The 19753-nt window shown below is 35.9% G+C and overlaps 1 protein-coding gene across 1 annotated transcript in view; it reads right to left on the reverse strand.

Annotated features, from left to right (window-relative positions):
* Positions 1 to 2586: 2586 nt before the first annotated feature.
* The window catches only part of KNDC1 (kinase non-catalytic C-lobe domain containing 1), a 64467-nt gene continuing 47300 nt past the window's right edge, over positions 2587 to 19753 (reverse strand). The window contains exons 18-30 of the mRNA XM_067299535.1: positions 14575 to 14668; positions 14361 to 14458; positions 13861 to 14072; positions 12253 to 12366; positions 11692 to 11839; positions 11257 to 11436; positions 9474 to 9689; positions 9078 to 9160; positions 7794 to 7944; positions 6421 to 6543; positions 6250 to 6309; positions 5454 to 5611; positions 2587 to 5223 (exon numbers count right to left, since the gene is read on the reverse strand). Coding sequence (XP_067155636.1) covers positions 4992 to 5223; positions 5454 to 5611; positions 6250 to 6309; positions 6421 to 6543; positions 7794 to 7944; positions 9078 to 9160; positions 9474 to 9689; positions 11257 to 11436; positions 11692 to 11839; positions 12253 to 12366; positions 13861 to 14072; positions 14361 to 14458; positions 14575 to 14668 — 1869 coding nt within the window. The 3' untranslated portion in view covers positions 2587 to 4991. The remainder of the gene's footprint in view (positions 5224 to 5453; positions 5612 to 6249; positions 6310 to 6420; positions 6544 to 7793; positions 7945 to 9077; positions 9161 to 9473; positions 9690 to 11256; positions 11437 to 11691; positions 11840 to 12252; positions 12367 to 13860; positions 14073 to 14360; positions 14459 to 14574; positions 14669 to 19753) is intronic.

Genomic DNA, 19753 nt, shown 5'->3' on the forward strand with positions numbered 1-19753 from the left:
TCTATTAATCACACTAAATCTAAAAAAAGCAGCCCTCCTACTTATATCCACCATCTCTTGAAAGGAAAAGTTTTTCTCAACCTATTTCACAACCTTATTAGACTGCCTATGTCCTATTATGTTTTGGAAGATCTGGAATAATTAAAGTTTTCTCTTCCCTGTACTGAGATGAATCATTTTTGTACAAATGAAGTCTCTGTGCTCTCTTCCTGCTTGTTATATTGGCTATAGACACTACTATGGCACTTTTCCCCTTCTAATTTTCACAGAGAAAGTCCAGTAGGCCTGTCTTTGAATTCTAAAACAAGTATATACATTTATGACACAGTATTTTAATATTTTGTATCCTTTCACCTCATCTTTCCTTCCTGTGTGGGCTTGTTCCCTCCAATAGTTTGCAATTGTGTGCACTATGGTCTAGCTTCTTCCCATTATTTCCCATGGTCCCAGCACTGGTTTAGACATCCAAGGCTACATCTAAACTGTTCCTATGTCAGGTTCAGACCAAAGCATGTCCTGGCTATCATTGGCAGGATAAGCAGGTGTATGGGTAGAGATGCAAAACACTGCAGTATGTGCCTCGGTCTGGACATTCAAAGAACAAGAGACTGTTGGCAATATTTCTGAATATACCATTCTTGCAATTTCAGTTGCGGCCTAAGATGTCTAGTAAATTGCTAAGTATCTCATCTCATGCATTCGATGACATACTGCAATTCCCCACATCTTCCTTCTCTAGGTTTCAACCTTTTGGTCAGATTGTCTTTTATTTAAATAAGCAAATTTAGAGAACGGTGCATTTCCTACAATGATCTTTAACAGATGGATCCCATTTTTGCCCTGCTGTTTACCTTCATGGAGCAAAGTTACTTTGCTGACATCTTCTGTGGATCTGTACACTCATCAGGAGTTTTCTGCTCTTTTTTGGCCTTTTATCTTCAAGCTCTTTGCTCTTTCAGTTCCCTGCATTGAGAAATACAGAATTACAAAAATTGAAAAGTCCTTCAAACTTTTGTGATGCAGAAATTTCTAAATAGAGATCGACAAGATGGAACTGTTTATCCTCTCATATATTTCTGAGAGTCAGAGTATGAAATCATGGCAAAACTCAATGGAACCTTCCACCATAAATATAGTTATTCATTGTTACTTAAAAAAAAAATACAAGATCACTTCAGAAAACCCTATTAATACAAGTTATAGTGGCAGGAGTGAAGATGACTAACTGAAAATGTCTTAGATTTGTAATATTTACATCTTAATGATACCTAAATGAAGATAAAAATTATTCATATGTCAAAAAACCTGTTAGTAATGCAGAGATGACCCAAAGATGACCACTCAGCCAATTATTGAGATTGACTTACAGGACATAGTCTTTAAAATACTGTTCAAACTGGCATTTCCAAAGCTTGGAGATTCCTTCAGAAGGTCAACATGGATTTTAAAAGAACTATTTATAAAGCATGCTTTGAGAAAGCAGCTTTGCCAAAAACAGAGAAAAGCTCTTAAGAGAACACAATATGTAATTTAAAGGAATATGTGCTTTGGATTGCATTTAAGCAAGTATGAGAAAGGAAAAAAAAACCCACTTACCTGCACTCTTTACTTCATTTTAATATGAATGATTGAAACAATCACAATCATATCTTCACCACTGAAAAAACATTGCTGGCTTCCCTCCCTTCAGACTATAGTTTACTTATTTGTTATTTAGAAATGGATTTCTAAAATGTGGATCCTTTGCAAATCACATACAATACTCAGAAGAGTTATAAAAGAGTCCCAGGAATGCTTACGAAACCAATCTAATACATAAAGAAGGCAGAATGGAGAAAAACAAAAAGCAAAGTTTAGAACTGGCTGAAAAGTTCCCAAGGAAAGTGATTTGTCAGAAACATGAATCTGATTCATGAAATATTTTCCAGTTTCCTGGGTTGGGCTTCTACGGAATAACTCACAGGATCCAACAGAATTCAGTCATGTTTCCCGGCAGGCTTCTGGAGGTGTTGGAGCTGTGGGTCCTGGAAACCCAAGTATAAAGCTTTCAAATGCAAGTAGTGTAGCTAGGACTTAGCACCCAGGTATCTATCTAGCAGGAGGCTTAAAAACCCAGGAATTCTGGGGACAGACACCAGTGAAGGGAAGCAGGAAGAACACCAATGTCACCGAGCAACTGCAAAGCACGGAGCACATTTCATTTCAGAAACTCAGTGGTCACTGTCTGAAAAATAATCAACATAAAAACAAGATGAGGTATGGGTGGGGAAAATGGAGAAGAAGTAGGAGAGCTAGTGGCAATTCCAGTTTCTAGAACAAACCTCATTTTTTCCAAACATTCTCATTTGATATTGGAACGGGAACATGGGGTAGACTGCATGCTCCTTCATTTATGCATTACTGACACCAGTAAACTTTTGCCAACTAAATAATACTGAACTTGTTTCTCTGACAAATTTTGTCCTTCATTTTCTTTTAAAAGGACACTCCCCACAAGGAAAGGAAACTTTATCCCAGCCCCTCCTACAAGTTAGTCATAAACAAACAGTACAGTTAGATGCTAGACATAACTTTATTCAGAAATCTGTGTCATATAATATAAGAGGTGCATACATCAGTGTTCATGGACAAAAGCAGACCAGTTTTCTTGTAAAAGTGTGATTTTTTCAATAGCTATTTACATTAATTTTTATTGTGGGGTGGTATCTAAATACAAAATCTTAAATATCTGATTGATGAGAACACCCCAAAGTAGTACCGTAATGCAATCATATGCATTTATAGCAATACCAAGTCTGATACACTGAAGCATTATACAGAAGGTAAGAAATGATTTTTAAATGCTTGAATAGCACCAGTTATTGTCATAGAATAAACATAATATTTTCTAGATGTAGTAATTGTTTTAAATCCTGATCAAAACTGTAACAAATATGTGAGCTAAATATCATGGGTGCAAAATGTAAATGCTAAGTAAATCCAGAAAAGCAATTTCAACAGCCTGACAACTGTATCAAATGTGTTTACTAAAATCATGTGATTAGAAAGTTTTGTGGAGTTCTTTGCATTAGTTAAGATTATGCTACTTTAAATTTTACTGTCTTTCAAAGGCAAGGCGTGGCTTTAAGTGAATAGTAAATTTCTGATTGAGAAAGCAAAGCAAATAATTAAAAATAAAAAAATTAGAATAAATGCATATAGATCAAATATTATGTGAAATTTATGTCTGATGATAGCATCATCATTGACATCCTTGCATCACTGTATTACATAAAGATAGGAGGTAATCATTAAGTGTTTTTACAGTTAGCAATTTTAGAGAAATACTATTAAAATAGCAACACATTTTACTTCCTAAGGGTAAGTCAGGATACTACAATTAATGACAAGATAAACTTGCATATAAGTATCAAAATAAATCATCTTAAAAGTAAAACAAATGCAAGAAAATCCTGCTGAGGACTGAGTTCTACAGGTGTTTAAACTAGTAAGACAGCACAAAAGTTAGTCTGGTGTTAATATATTAGCATGAATAAGTGAGGTATTTAATGGAAAGAACTGGCACACCTTGTGTTTGACTGAGAAAGAGGAGAAGCAAAAGGCCTGTGATCGTATATATTGCCATTATTGATAAGAGAAAAGGAGAAGCTTTCCTCTTAGACATTGAACGAGCTACAACTTAACACGTGCACATGCATTTCTGTCAAACACAATACTACAGTTTGCAAAGCACTAAAGATGTGCACATTCCCATTTCTTATGTCATTATCTTTCCCGTCGCTAAGATATTCCAGTGCAGTTAGTTCACATTTGCTCTTTCCAAAACATCTTTTTTCTTCATTTTAATATAGTTCTAACAAACTATTTTCAGGACAGAGCTTATTTTAGCTGTTTCTTGCCCTTCCCCACCTCTCTTCGAATACTACTACTGTTCCCTCTGATAGAAATACTTGCATTTGTAAGTAACTTGTAGGCTTAAAATCTTGGCCTTGCATGAACCTGGGTAGCTCAATAAACTTTCTAGCAATATCATCCAATTTCATTGCCATTTAGAAGGTCTTGTAAGCATAAGCTCTATAAATATGTTAGCACCAAAGTTTTACAAGATGCAGATCCAAATTTCACACACAGTTATCTTTACTTAGTGCTGTTGGAGCACTATAATCTAGAAAAGTAACCTCAGGAGCAAAAGCTATAATCAAATGTGTGCACATACATACGTACACAAATTGGCAAAGGGACTCTTGCACCAAGTACAGTCAAAAACAAGCAATTTCACATTTGCCGTCTTCACAAAGCCATGAAGGCAGAACCAGAGCAACAAAGTGGTAATATTTAGATTCAGGTCTTACTTTTATTTGGAAACAGGTTAGTTCAACAGCATTAAAACCAAACCAAAATGTTTCAGTATGGCATTCCTCTCCTTCCTTAGTATGCTTGAAGAAAAAGATGGCCAATTATTTAAATCAAGTAAAGTTTTCATGAAACACAATATAACAGAAAAACCCACCAATAATCAGAGGATAGTAGAGGATCTGTGTCCCTGAATTATATGCACACTGTGACAGGGTACAAATGCACTATGTTTATATAAAAATATATTCAACATTTAACAAACTACACTCTGAACTCTCCTAGGCCAAATTTGCAAAAGAAACTGCAATTTTAAGTTCTTTCCATAGTATTTCTTACACATTTGTTTGTGGACTAATTATTTTTCTGATAAAAAACAGTGACAAAATGAGTTATCCTTTTCATCTATACTCTCTCTTCACTTTTCTCTTTATTTTTATCCTTTTGATAAGTTACCCAGGAAATCCAATCTCATTAGATAGTGTTTTACAACTCCATGTTAAGAAGTATATCCATTCCAACTTGAGATAGTATGTTGAAGTTCACTTCACTTAACTATTTGCTTGGGAATGGGTCCAGAGATGTAGTCAACTTAATCCAATTTTACACTTAGCATAGAACAGATAAAATGCAAATAATTACTGAAATGTTGCCTTCATTCTGCGTAGTGTGTCCTGAATTTTTCGAGAATGCTTTTCAGCTGGTATCTGATGGAAGTTGGCACAGTTGTCAGCTGCCAAGGCAGAAATGTCTGCATCTTTAAAACGAGTTATTCTTTGTCTGAGGTAAGACTGCAGCTTGAAATCTGGTGAAAATGTATAGGGATTCTCTTGAAATGCATGAACTTGGCTCACAACTTTTGCAATATTTCTTGAAAGAAAATATGGGAAAAAAGGTTAATTTGTTTTTCTGCTGATAATAAAACTTTAAATTCAAAGGCGCAGAGTGTTCACTTCTATATCTGTCCCTTTAGTTAGATGTCAAAATGACTGCAGTGATCTAAACTGCTAATGTGAAATGCTGTGTTTCTTCTTATTACCTCATTAGACCATATTCTATTCTAAAAATTCAGGTGACATATATATAATTAAAATAGTTACCTAAGTTTAGTCCACTTGTGAGCTCCATTTGTCATTGTGAATCCTCCAGTTTCAAGTTGCTGGACATGCATAGCCAAAACATGGGCTGATGGAATTGTTGGATGTGTTTTGAATCTTTCTCCTTCCATCAAACACAAGCTGTCACTTTTTAAAAACACCTGGTTTAAAAATGTACACAGACAAATCTCAGGTTTAGTGTCAAGGCAGGCTTTATAACGAGGTCTCCATTTCATGTGTTTAGCACTACATATTTATTTGTAATGAATTTCAACTTTTGGTATTGCAGTTGAAGACAACATGTTAAATAAAAAAAAAAATTTAAATACAGAACTAAAGAAAGTAACTTTAATCAAAAGATATTCCAAAAGAGAATTCTTGATGTTTCTAATTCACAGACAAAATTATATCTTAGAATTTCATTCTAGGATTCAAAATCAGATAGATCAATAAGGGAATGCCTGTGATAAGAACAAACATTTAAGATTGTTCAAAACAGATTAGAGCCACAAAACTCCTGCAGAAATCAACAGAAAAAGTGTATTTAAATCTGCTAAATTGCTTTGAAATGTCTTTTTTTTAGTCACATAGGATATATTTTTGAGAAAAAATATTGAGATGAAAATTAATGTTAATGCTGGGCTAATCAAGAGCTAACGGTCCTAAATCAAGTTAAAATCTCCTTAGTAGTACAAAATAATCATTTTGGCTTTTATCCTGCAGAGGCACCCATGTAGGCAGATCTCACACCTTCTCCAGCCCCCAAGGAGTATTTTACATTGACGACTTTGTACTATACCTCAACAGCCTTGAGTTCTTCCATTATTTCAGCTACTTTTGCAGGTAAAATTTTCCATGCCTTCCAATAAAACAAAATACAGTTTTGTTTTTCACATTATTCTCCGTATCAGAACAAGATTATGATTAAACAAAATAGTTACAGAAAAGAGTCCCAAAACGCATCACTTACTGGTAACTGTCGAACAATAAGATTTTCCAAGCCCGCTAAGATTTGCATCGCAGTAGCAAAATTTCTTTGTTCATAGCAGGACTTTGCTATAAGAAGAAATTTTGATAACAAGCTCACCTGCAGCTGGAAAAAATATTAAGATACACCATTTTTTTAGAGCTTGTGTGTGTTTGGAAGCTATCAAATTCAGTCAGTTGCTAGTAAAATGCTTAATCTGGATACTGCTTTATTTTGGAATTAGAAGGTAGTTCTACTGATTTCATGGGAATAAAGTACCCTTGCAAGTAGTGGGTGGTGCTAAGACTCAAGCCCAGTGCTTATCGTCAGTAATTTCTTGATTCTATTGCTCTTGCAAGGCTGGAAAGAGGCACTAGAAGAAAACAGCAGAGAGAAAGCAAAGGACTAACACAACACTACTCACTGAAAATCATTCATATATAGCGTCTGCTGAATGGCCAAGTACCTCTAAAGGTTAGCAAAACATGCAGACTTTATATGACCAACCAGAGCCGTACTGCCTGTCAGAAGAATAAAGTGTGAGCTATATATTGTGATTCTAGCAGATTATTTCTTCTCCCAGGATTTGCTAAAAAAAAGTTTGAATTGTTCATTTCATATATATATTTTTGAGAAATACTATAAATCGGAAGCCCAATAAAAACCCAGTAGATAACCCAACAGAAAGAGTGATAAGGGAATTCAGAGGTTTGGTCTCTGACTCCTTGAATATAAAGAAACAATTGTGGATAAATGCAGACTCAGGTTTTTCACAGTGATTAGAAAGGAATCATCTGGTAGCAGCCTAGTAGCCATAGAAACACATATTTACTAAGATATTGTTGCAGCAGTCAGTTCAGAAGTCAAAGCATTAATCAAGTTTAAGGAGCAACTTTCCGTTAAACTATCAAGAAGGTATATAAGCGATGTGCACAGTTCTGAAATGTCAGTTAATCACAACAGTCAACAGCTGCTTAGTTTTGACAAAAATAGTAACTGGCCAGACAGAAATCTAATTACTCCCGGAATGTGCTACTACACAAATCTACAAAGTGATTGGAAATAAGAAAATTAAATGAGAAGGATGAAAAAAGAAATGCACCTTCTTTCAGAATTTGTTATCAAAATTGTTGACTGTAGTAATATATCCTTCTGTCACTATTTTTTCTGTCACTGAGGTGTCCTTGTTAAAGTCTGACTTCTCTCATCCTTAGGCTATTAATTTCTTATATTCTATTAAGTTTTCAAACCTGCTACTACAAAACATCAAGCAGACCCTCCTAGTGACAATAAACGAAACTGTTGACAGCCCACTGACAGGTACAGAAAATAGGTAACAGTTTCATAATTAATAATATAATAAAACTATGACAAACCTTAGAAGTGTGACATGTTACAATTTCAGCAGCAACCCAGGTACTGACACTGTCTGCATTTCTTAATAACTGTAGAAGGTACTGGTCTTGTACACGCTTTGACAGAAACAAATTACAGACTTTAAGTGAAACTGCCTCAGTTGAAACAGCTCTATGGAAAGGGTGGGGAAAAAAGGCAAAAATAAGTAATGCAGACATTAGATTTGCAAGGAAAACTGCCAATTTCTAACCATTAAAATAACTTTGCAGTGTTTTCAATCTTGATTTTTAAAACTTTTTAAAAAGTACATGGTGAGATATGTTACTTATCTTCCTTAAAATTACAAGACAAGCATATGTAATTACAAGACAAGCATGTGCAGCAAACACTTCCGTATAAAAAGACACCTTCACACTTGTTACTGAAAAAACAATTGTTCAAGCGGAAAAACAGCTAACAGACAAAATAACAGCCAGAATCCAAAAGCAATAAAAGCTGACACCACATAAGAAACTGAGCCTGAAAGGGCATGGGCTACAGCTATGCTCTCAATAATGGGCCAGTGGCTGCTCTCTGGTCCTGACACCCAGGGGCACCACCCAGTTCGTTTCCCCATGCCTCCACCCCAAACCAGTATAAACCAGCTGATCTTGCTGATCTCTGACATTCAACAACTTATACAAGAAGATATGATTTACATGGACTTTCCCCATCCTTAGACAGAAAAGTCTACTGCATTTAGTATAATTAACAAGTACTAATTAGAAGCCTGCAGAATCCATTGGGTATGTAAGAACTAGGCCTTAATCAATTATAATTAAGAGCCCATGTGGCTGGATGAAAATAATAATTACAGTTGAACAAGTAACTTAAAATTTGTAATCATTCTAAAAACTATAGGAAAATTCTTACGTATCTGTGAACATCAGCGGTTGTAACAGTATAAAATGAATGGGCATGGAGATTATATATGGATATATTTGCCAAGTAGCCTGCTTCAGAAACCATTACAATTTTCTCCCCACAAAATAAATCCTCCACAACCCCCACAACATAAATCTTCCCTAATATTTTGGCCTGACTTCAGATTTCAAGGAAATCACTTTGCAAATGTGAGCTACCACACATATACATATATATAAAATCTCCTGAAGTTCAAAAATATATGTAAAGAGAATATCTATTCTGAGGAAAAATAGAAAATATTTGAAAAGTTTTTCTCTTCCTGGATGTATTAAAGGTATAACATGAACTATTGTGCATCAACAGAATAGCGGGATGGTTAAAACAAGCAATGTACTTACTTTTGGACAGCAACAGATTTGTCTTTAACACCGAGTGCTCTTGAATTTAGAAAGTGTACTGGATGGCATTTATGAAATACTTCCTAAACAAAAAGAACAAGATATGTCCTGTTGTTAGAACTAGCAATCCTTTTAAAATGCTAGAGGATAAAAATGACAGAAATTTCTGTCCTTCACAAAATTTATCGGAGGGATCACTGCGTATGAATTGAGTTAGCCTTTCTAGATTTCACTGTAGAGACTTGGAGGAAAATGAAGTATTTTAATTCCAAGTATTATGAAAAGGTGGAAGCCTACTCAGCTTGAAATAGGGTTGGAAGATGGTAAAGAAAGGAGGTTGAGTATAAAATAAGATGTGCATTATTTGTACTTCCAAGTGAACTCAGCCCTTTTTACCTGTTGTAGCAACGTCAGCTGACAACAAAGCTGTTGCACACTGTATTCTGTTAAGAGATATGGCTCCACTTCATCTGCTTTAGCAAAGGAAACCGGGAATTCTTCTGTAAAACTGGTATAGCACGGCTTTGGCAAAACGGATGAAATAGTGTACAGTCGCTCTCTCTGATGATGCGCAATTGGTCCCATACCTTTGGAAAGTTTCCAGTTAAAGTTCTGTAGAGAAAAAAAAAGGCAGCCAACATTGTGTCTCCTGTCCTCTAAGGCCAACGTTATGTCTCCTTTTGATCTAACCTTCTGGAACACTATGTCAGAGAAAGACCTTTGGAGATGCAAAACTCTAGCTAGTCTTCAGGCTTACCCAGGGAGGCATACACTAACTGGTTTCCCCATATTGCTATTTTAGGTCAATATGATATGCACAGTCAGTGAGCATGAGCAGGAAGCTTCTAGATCTAAACCAGTCTGTATCTAAAACAAATTTTTGTGCATTCAAGCCCGCCAACATAAAAAAATTTATGTTCTGAAGTTTTATATTTTACCTCTTATTATCTCTTGTACTCTTTTTGGTTGGAATAAAACAGCCCTATGAAACAAATACTACATATGAGTGAAAATGTATGAAAGCTCATACAAAGGCTACTGCTGCAATCAGAATTAATGCATACATTATCGTTCGCTTTCCAGAGCACAGAAAACTTTCACTGAATTCAAAAAAATTAACATAAGGCCAAATCAATGCCTTAAGATTACTCTTTACAACAACTTTATCAGAATGACTGAAAGGCAACCTGTTCTCTGGATTTTTTATTTTTTACCATTTTTGGTCAGGCATGTATCTCCCACGACCTTCACAGCTCTGGCATGCAGTACTGTATATTCCAATTCATTATTTATTGTCTTTGTTCAGGACAGACATCAGACTTTATTTTCAAACTTTTCCCCTGTGTGACTTGTAATCAACCTCCTTCCAGAAGGTGAACTATTGATCTCGTTCTCAATCATGTTATTTTCCTGGGCATAATCTTGCAGTATTTCACCCTATGTTCAGTTTGCCCTCTCTTCATTAGCTCCATTATTGTGATATCAACTTCTAATCACTGCGATACTAATTTCTATCATGATATTAACTTCTAATCACATAATGCTTGAACTAACATTGCTCGTTTTCCATTCTTTTCCCTTCTCCTATCTTCCAGTATCATTGTGATGCAGTGTCAATACAAGAAATCTGCTTTTTCCCTGTTCTTCTTGCCCTTTATTGATTGAATCTCCAGTGAACCCCATGGAATTCTGCAGCTTTATCAAGACAGTGATTCTAAATTCAATCTGCACAATATCAATACATTCAACTTTCGTATGCCACTCCAGTTACTCTGTGAAGAGGACTTGTTTTGGGCAAAGGCTACAGTACGTTCCAAGTTCTGGGGTTACTTTTCACTAGCACGCTCTATAAGTGAGTAAAAACAGACAAAAGTGCAGACAAGTTTTTTACAAGCTTGAAATTCTAGAAGGGAACCTTGCCCCTCACTGTTTTCTTATACTTTTAGTCTTACAAATGAAGATATATATGTAATAAAAGTATCAATAATTGACAAGGGGGAGAAAAGGTTTCCCAGTAACTATGAGTCACAAGTTAGTATCAAGGGTGAAGTGTTCACCTCCTCTCAGAATTGGGAATCAGGTCCAGATCCTAAACTGAATACTCTTTTTTTGTGTGTGTGTGAGAAAATAATGTATGGAAAAGGTGCTGCATGTACCACAGTCTAAAGAAACCACATACCTTCCTGGAAACATCTTCTGAGAGCTTTTTACATAACGAATGTAATGCTTTTCTGTCCTCCTCGCCTTCCTCTTCACATTTGTCCATGCTGGAGCAACGATAAGCACCATCACTTTTCCTGGCAGAAGCATCCTCAAGCAATGACAACAAGCGCTCACCATAGCCATTTAATGGAGCAACCTGTAAATGGAATATAGATTAATAGAATATTGAACTGAATTTCCCAGAAATTATAAGCAAGATACAAAATACTTATGAGACTCAAGCCAGTCCAAAATCAGCTGTACTGAATGTAGCTGTCAAAGGCAGCAACTTTTTTTGTACTTTACTTTTATTTGTGATTAAAACAGATTTTATAATAGCAGTGTCTCGTATACCATAACTGACTTCAATTGACCTTTTTTTCTTAAAGCTTCTGCCAAAATTCTGTCTTACCTTGGAAGAAATAAACTCTTTTAGAGTATACAAAAGATCAGTATTTGTTGCAAAGTCTACACTGTAGCAGTCTTCAATCCAAGCCTGCAGGATGTAGAAACTGCGGTTACATATTTTGGTAAATGATGTTGAAGGGTCCAGGCTTGCACTGCTGAGAAGAAAAAGGCACTTTTTGTACCAAAATTGATATCCTATTACAATTAAAAATAAATGTTGAAAAAATTGCAGATATTATGTGGGTTTGACCGCACTAATAAATGCTTATGTTTCACATCTTTACAATCTGTGGCTCTATGGAAACAAAACTGTGGTTGTGTTTATGACCCAATATCAAACAAGTGGCTAAAGCAAGAGTCACAGAATTTAGAAGAAAAAATGAAGAAAGCATATTGCCAAATATAGCACTTGCTCTAATTTCACTCTCACTTGCCAAGACAGTCTTACAAAAATAACCATCAAAAACTGAAGTTCATTAAGTAGTTCTTTTCAGAAACAGCTCTTTGCCATTGGAGGAAAAATCAGTTGTGCTTTAATAACATTTTTCACAGGAAGTTACTGTACCTGGATAAAGTGATGCTGATTCTTTCAAGCAGAAACTGCAAGAATTCTTCTTGTGTGCAGAAATAACGAAAAGTGTAGAGAAACTGTTGTACATAACCTTCTAAAAATGCGTTTCTGTGAAGCACAAGAAAAAGCCTTCAGACAAGCAAGAACATGATTTCTTCTTGCAGTAGAGTACAGCAACAATAAAAATCCTAAAAACATCAGGAACTGGCAGGAACATCAAAAGCTCTACAGGAAATTCTGATTCATTTTTATTTTATTTTTACACATCAATGCTTTGGGGAAAAATGAGAAATATTGAGACTGCCAACAGTAGAAGTATGATTTCTGTTTAATAAAAAAGTTAATAAAGAGCTTAGAATTTTATGAAGAACCCCTTTGACATTTCTACTATCTTCAAAATTTACTTTCTAATATTAGTAATGAAGAACACATTTAATTTTCCTGTTTCTGTCATCTCATTTGATGCTGCTGTAGAAGGTTTTTATAGTAAAAGCATAAAAAGTAGATGCTTTGATCAAGAAAATGAGATCTTTCTTGTAACAGTAATTAGAATAGCAGCTGCTTTAACAATAAAAATATACTTATTATACACGCATTATAAATGAGTGTATTTTATTTATATACATATACACAAGATATTAAGCTGAGTTAATTGTCATGTCTACTTGACAGCTTACTGCAAACCATGAGAGAGTCTGGGGCTGCTGAATGGTGAAGCTCTGATTCCAAAGCATTTTGATTGCTCTGGCCAAAATATTAGCTACCAGGATGGGCAGCACTCAGGATAAGTAACTGGGTCTAAGGGTCAGGATGAGTCAGGGGTAAAAGCTTATGTTGCTTCCTGTTACCTGCCTCCGCCGCTTAAAATGCTCGATTTTATTTTGAGCTTTTCAGAAACTGAATCCTTGTATCTTTCTGACTGTTCAAACCAGATGAAAACATGACTTACAAATTCCCTGGGAGTGTCTTTTGTATTTAGACCCCTAGAGAGGCACAAGGCTGATGGAGCCATCCCATCTCTCAGGTTGTTCCCCTCCCTCATACCGTTACTCCCAGGGTACCTCAGAAATGACACCCCCCTCATCTCAACTGAGGGTTAAAGGACATCTTGGTCCCCATCTGCAGCCCTGAGAAAAGCATACATCTTGAGCAGTCTCAAGGACCGAATCCATAATTTGTAAAGCAGAACCTGTGTTTTCACATCCAGACCCTATGTAATAGGAATTATCAAATCATATGTTCTGAAGAATTGCTACCTGCTAGCAGTAACATAAAACCGTGATTCCATGGCAACTATCAGAGCCAAAATTCAAATAAGTAAGGGATAAAAAAGTTTAAAGTTATTAATTTTTCATTTATTATCAATTGCTCCAGTTTAAAATCAAATCCAAACTTTGTGGTTCAGCTTATTTCTTATCAGACTGTCTTTTGCCATTCCCATGCCCATTTCTGCAAACAAGTGTGCACAGAAATAACATTAAGCTTGATACATGAGAGTTCATGCAATCATGAATATTTAAGATCTATTGTAGAAACTATTTTTTTAATTAGTAACAATGCCCCGCTTCACTCCCAATTAAGGATGTGCAAAATATACTATACCTAGAATATAAATAAGCCATTAAACCAAGTGGTGTCCCAGCCTGCAGATCTCTTACTCCATTTTGATTATTGCATTGGTGTTTCACTGTGTTGTAGTAAACAAGCAACGATGGCTCGTCGGTAGGTGCCACATCCAATGTGTCAGCTCTGCCGTTGTGAACGACCGTGGGAAGCGCACAGGATTCCACACCCCACTGCTCCGCGTACATGATCTGCTCAAAGACGCAAAGCAATGCAAAAATAAAATGTACAAAGAGGAAAATCCACTGAAAATGCAGTCAATTCAACCTAAAGCCAAAACACATTTCTTTAAACAATTGCTTTTTTTAAAAAACAATACTAGACAGCTATTATATTTATTCCAATCATTCTTTTAAATTTTACTTAATTTAGCACTTGTCAAAACACTCCGCATTTCACATGCTGACTTGAAGGGCCTACTACACTAATGCAGTATTGGAATGACACATGAAACCAAAGCAAAACAAAGTCTGACTTGCCTGCACATACTTCTTCACCAGTTCAAGAAACTGCACCTTTGATTTCATTTCCTGTAGCTGTCCTCTCAATTTGGGCAACATAGATTTGATTTCAGGACCTTTAGATGTGAAATACACATAGCATAAAAACATCAATGATTTTATATATATGGAAATTTCCTTAAATAATGTAATATCCCCTCATTTCATTACTGGCAGGTTGCTGTAATATTACCTTTGTTTCTTCTTTCTTTCTGCAATAGCTTCTGATAAAACTTTATGGTCTTTCTATAATTTTTTGTCTCTATCATTAGCAATTGTTCCAGTTCCTATGTAAAGAGGAAAAAGATTCTGATCATAATGGTAAATGGTTTTCCTCCAAAGTTTCAGTAGGAAACAGAAGCTACCTAAGAGTTATTTTGCATGAAAAAGAATATCCAAGCAGATAACAATATGATGATAGCTAGGAAAAACAGCCTTTCACATCTGTGCTGTGCAGGAAAGCTACAGCAAGCGTCCTCTGCCCCCAAAAGCATTACTTAAGCCACAGTTTTACAACTTACGAACTGAAGCTGGTTTGTGTGTGATTAGAATACATTCGAGTTTGTCTAAATCCATTTCTGTAAATATGCCTTGACGTGTAATTGCACTTATCTGCTTGTTCTCAAGAGCATTTTCATAAAATGACACTCAAAAGTCATCCAAAACTACAAGCAATAGGTTCTGAAATCAGAGCCCACCCCAGAAATGCTCTTTAAGCAGCTGACCTAGATCTGTCACAAGAACTGAATGTCTGACTTAAAGCAGTGGTTTCCAAACCGATCTGTAGGCTTTGCTTTTCAGTCCATGTGCAGGTTCACTGGCCAGGCTTCAGCATGGCTAAAAACTACACAGGGTTTCAGGCATGTGATAGGCCTTTTTGTCTCACGATTATATGTGAAAATGAATTTTTGGGAACCATTGGTACTGGACTCGAGTAGTGAGACTACATTTTTCTTACTGATTCCAAGGACTGCTGTCATCTTTCATGCCAGAATGAACTTTATGATCATATGAGAAAGACTATGAAACACATTTTGGCGTGCTAACAATTTTTGTAAATGTATTAGTATTTTCACATATTTATTTAAACTATATTTTCATGATTCTTCCCCCCCCCCCCAAGCTCTGTATACACTTATTCTCTTGATATTGCGTACAACTTTAGAACAGAAGAAAATATAGCAAAATCAGCAGCAGTTAGCCACCACTGAGAGCACAAGCTTTCTAGATGAAAACTTTGAAGAGTTACAGAAGTTCCCACTAGACTGCTCATTTTGCTATGCAGGAAGGATACGTGTCATATTTACAGTATATTACACAACCAGGTCAAAAGTCAAGCAGGAGACCTGCTGTATAAAGGATACATCAATTTTGACGTTCAGTTTATATATTTTATATTTATGCATTTTACACAGTAGAAAAACTAAATTTCTCTTGAGCTATATAACTTAAACAATGGATAGAGACAGAAGTATATCCTGCTTAGCACAATAACATAATTTTTAATATAAACATTTATATTTGTTTGTGTATCAAAGTTTTCATTGTTTTTCCAATCAAAGAAAATGGGCCGTCCATACTAGGGTCAGCTTCTGATTTAGCATAATAAGTTCTGATAAATAGCTGCCCTTCTAACACATAAAAGGACATTGCATTTGAGTTTGTTTTCTCAGCAAAATAGAAAGTAGAAACTGATAAAGCTGAATGTTGAATGACAATTGCTAGACAATTTTTGAATTGCACGCAATAATATTTGGATAAAAACTGGGATTCTGTTAAATTCCAAGTATTTTAAAATTAGCTGTTCAAAAACTAGGTAAGTAAAACAAACAAATAGATTGGACTTTTTTTTTTTCTTTCCAGTTTTCATAGCTAAATGTAGATGAGACATTCAGGGGTGTTTAGAAGTCTAACAAATCCCAAATCTACTGGGACTTTTAGAAGGGTCTACTCCTAGGCATTCAAATAAAATGAGGTTCACTGGAATCAAAAACAGTCAATTCAATAATTACATCCAATAGTGCCTTTATGTATTAAAAGAAGTTTTAAATAATATTAAAAAAACAGAATGCACTATGAAAATCAACCCTGTACAATTTTTTCCCATCACATACACCCTTAGCAATTGAGTTCCAAACAGAAGAGTGAAATGCATGCTTTCCATATGTATCCTGCTTGCAGAATACCTTTCCCTTAAGCAGTGTATAACAGGTAAACAAGCTGCTGAATAAATAAGTATGAAAAGACAAAACACACTTGATTGTACCTCTTTTAAGGTAAGTTGTATGTAAAGATGGAAAAATTAACAGTGCAATTAATAGATCAAGGAAAAAAGAAATGACAGCAGAAAGAAAGGCTGCCCAGTGATTAGAACCTGATATACCGAAATAAAATCTGCAAAGAGTTACTGGGGGTGGGGGTGGGGGACTAAACTAAAACCCACACCTATCTAGAGATTCATTAGGAAACAAGGATATTAGAACATAATGTGTACTGTGGTTTTTCAAAGTGGCAGCTTTTGTATTCGGGTCCTAAGCTAACTACCAGTGACCTAGTTATGTAAAACAGCATTTTAAATGAAATAAATTCACTGAATGCAGCAGACAGAACTTCCATAAGCAGGGTAATCAAAAACCACATGGCTCAGAGCTAAAATATCAAACAACAGATTGGTAAATAGGTTAACTTTTGATGACATGGACTTACTAGAAATTAATTTGAGTTTGAGCAAAAACCTGTCACTGAGAGGTTTGTTTTTGACAAAAGCTCAAAAGGTTTAACAACATAGTTCCTTAGCAGCAAGAATCACACAACTTAAACCCTGTGGATTTTTAAAACACTTGTTATATAGTCATCACATACAGACTAGTGAAAGCTCAGAAAAAAGTTATTATCTAGATTATAAATTGGAAACAGCTTGCTTTCACTTAAGATTCATTTTTATTTCATTAGTTGAAGTGAAACAAATTGATTAAGAGAATATAACCACAGGAAGGGAATCAGAAAAAATGGCCATTTTCTGATGTTTGGAATCTGATGGATATGTTAGGAAGGGTCTTGTCCCCTCAATAACTCTGGGTGAGTAGCAGAAAACAGACGCGTTCCCAGTCCATTCTACATCATCCTCCACAGAGCATTCAGGTCTAGCATAAAACGAATTCCTGATGAAGCAACATGTTCAATGTTATGTGATTAAATCCTGCTTCCTCTGAGTTTATTTTGTTCCTCAAGACACTTTTCTATAGCACATCCCTTAGTCTGGGGAACAAAGGAATGGCAGATTTACTTGTTTACTTGGGAAAAGTGAAAAGTCCAGGTTGCCCTTCAAGCACCAGCATTTATATGTTGAAGGGCAGCTCCCCGCAAGGATCCGGAGTACGGGGGGAGAGAGAAGGGACAGGGAAGAGCGTGAGCAGAACGCACAGCGCTTTCACTAGGAACCTCCTGGTCACAGGCTGGGTGCAAAGAAGTTGGGTGGAGATTCTGCCAAGGGACTTACAAGCCCTGGAGGGAAGAGCTGAAACCCAGCGCAGGCAATGAGGAAGAGGACAAAGTCGAAGGGTGAAGGCTTGGTGCCACAAGAGAAGTGCAAGCAAGCTGATCAGAGTACAGAAAAACCCTTAATGTGACGGCAGCCCCATACGTGCCCCTGGAGAGAGGGCAGCCCTGGCGGCCTCTTCCCCTCTCGCTTTGCTGCAAGGGCTGGAAGGGTTCGTGTCTGCAGGATGTGTGCCATACGCGGGAGCCGAACCTGCTATTACTTAGCACAACACATAGAATATATGTTTCTCTGCAAATCAAATTTTCTTTCGCAGTGCATTCAAAACACAGTGTACAAGTGAATTTATTCTTCTCTTAATCTCTAAGAAGATAGTGGAATATAAACTGAATTCAGTGACATAATTGAAGATGATAGTTTATAATGGTATTCTTTTTAACTTGTACACAGAGTGACCTGATGCATTAGGAAGGATTTTTATGTAAGATACGAGGCTTCTATTTCTGCAAATAATTATTTTATTCCTGTTTATCCATCTGGCCTCATGTGCAGTTTGGATCACATACACTAGTTCTGCATTACTGAGACTAAGAATAAGATCAGAGTCTAATTCTTGTCCATCTACTAAGATTTCATACTAATTATAATTAGATGATTATAATAGTCATATATGTGTATACACAGTTACATACATGTGCATTTATATACCTATATATTTAACAAACAAGTAATGGAGATTAGTTCATCTACCCTCAGTAGTGAGAAAAGTACGCACTTTTTTCAGGTACTGGAATGTACTTTCTCTTGCTATGAACTGATTACTGATTCCTAATCGGAACGATCTGCATTTAGTATCAACAGTAATCTCCCTCAGGGGAATGTAGGAGGCACAAAGACAATATAATTTTCTACAGAGATAGTTCATGACTGTTCCTGCCGCCCCCAGCCCCTTGAGTGGTTGTTGGGTTAGCCAAGTTCTTGCACATTAGTGCAGATAGTAGCAATATATAATAGCATACATTAACTTTCCAAGCAGATTCCAAAGTGGACACTCTAAACACCTTAAATCTTGCTTCATTTTTGTTGTACATCTGCTAGTTAAATAGGGAAAAACAATTGCCAAGTACTCAGAAGAAAAGAACATTTATCCTTTTGAATCAAGCTAAGTTGGTGAGAGGTCTGTAAAATCTCAAAGTAAGATGACTACTTGTTAGAAAAATCTATTTAGATGCTTATAAAAGCTCCTTACTCTTGAAAATCAGTTCTGCAGACAAGAATTAGTCCTTTGAATAAGGGAGATTATATGCAAGTCCACTTTTCTCTAGCTGGCATACTTACACAGGGTTAAACAACCCTATAGGATTAAAAATGTGAATATTTGAGTAGATGTAAATTTTTAGAGCAACAGTCCTTAAAACTTTTTTTTCATTTTATTTTTACACAAACCAATAGTAGGTCAAGTTTCTCATGCTATTTTCTCCTATATGCCAACACCTGGACATTAAGGAGCAAAAGAGAGGCTGAACATCCGTAATGAATCAGGCTTTAACTTGCTTGACAGAAAAATACAGGGCTGGTTTTTATCTCAAACTGTAGTGAGGTCACATCATTTCACAGAAGATGAATGTGAATATACCCACTGGGATTTAAACAGACTGTCTAGAGATGAAGAAGTCTAGATCTTATTTTCAACTGTCCAGGTCGACTGTGTTACGCTCATTTAAATATAAAGCAAGAAATTCAACCAATTTCATAGTAAGTAAGCCTGCAAAAGCAGTACAACTTTTGCTTCATCTTTATTAAATATTTATCCAGCCAAAAAATTACTGATACACCAACCAAATAATTAACCATTCTCAGGGACACAAAAAGA

Source organism: Apteryx mantelli, chromosome 7, assembly GCF_036417845.1.
Source record: "Apteryx mantelli isolate bAptMan1 chromosome 7, bAptMan1.hap1, whole genome shotgun sequence".
Lineage (NCBI taxonomy): Eukaryota > Metazoa > Chordata > Aves > Apterygiformes > Apterygidae > Apteryx > Apteryx mantelli.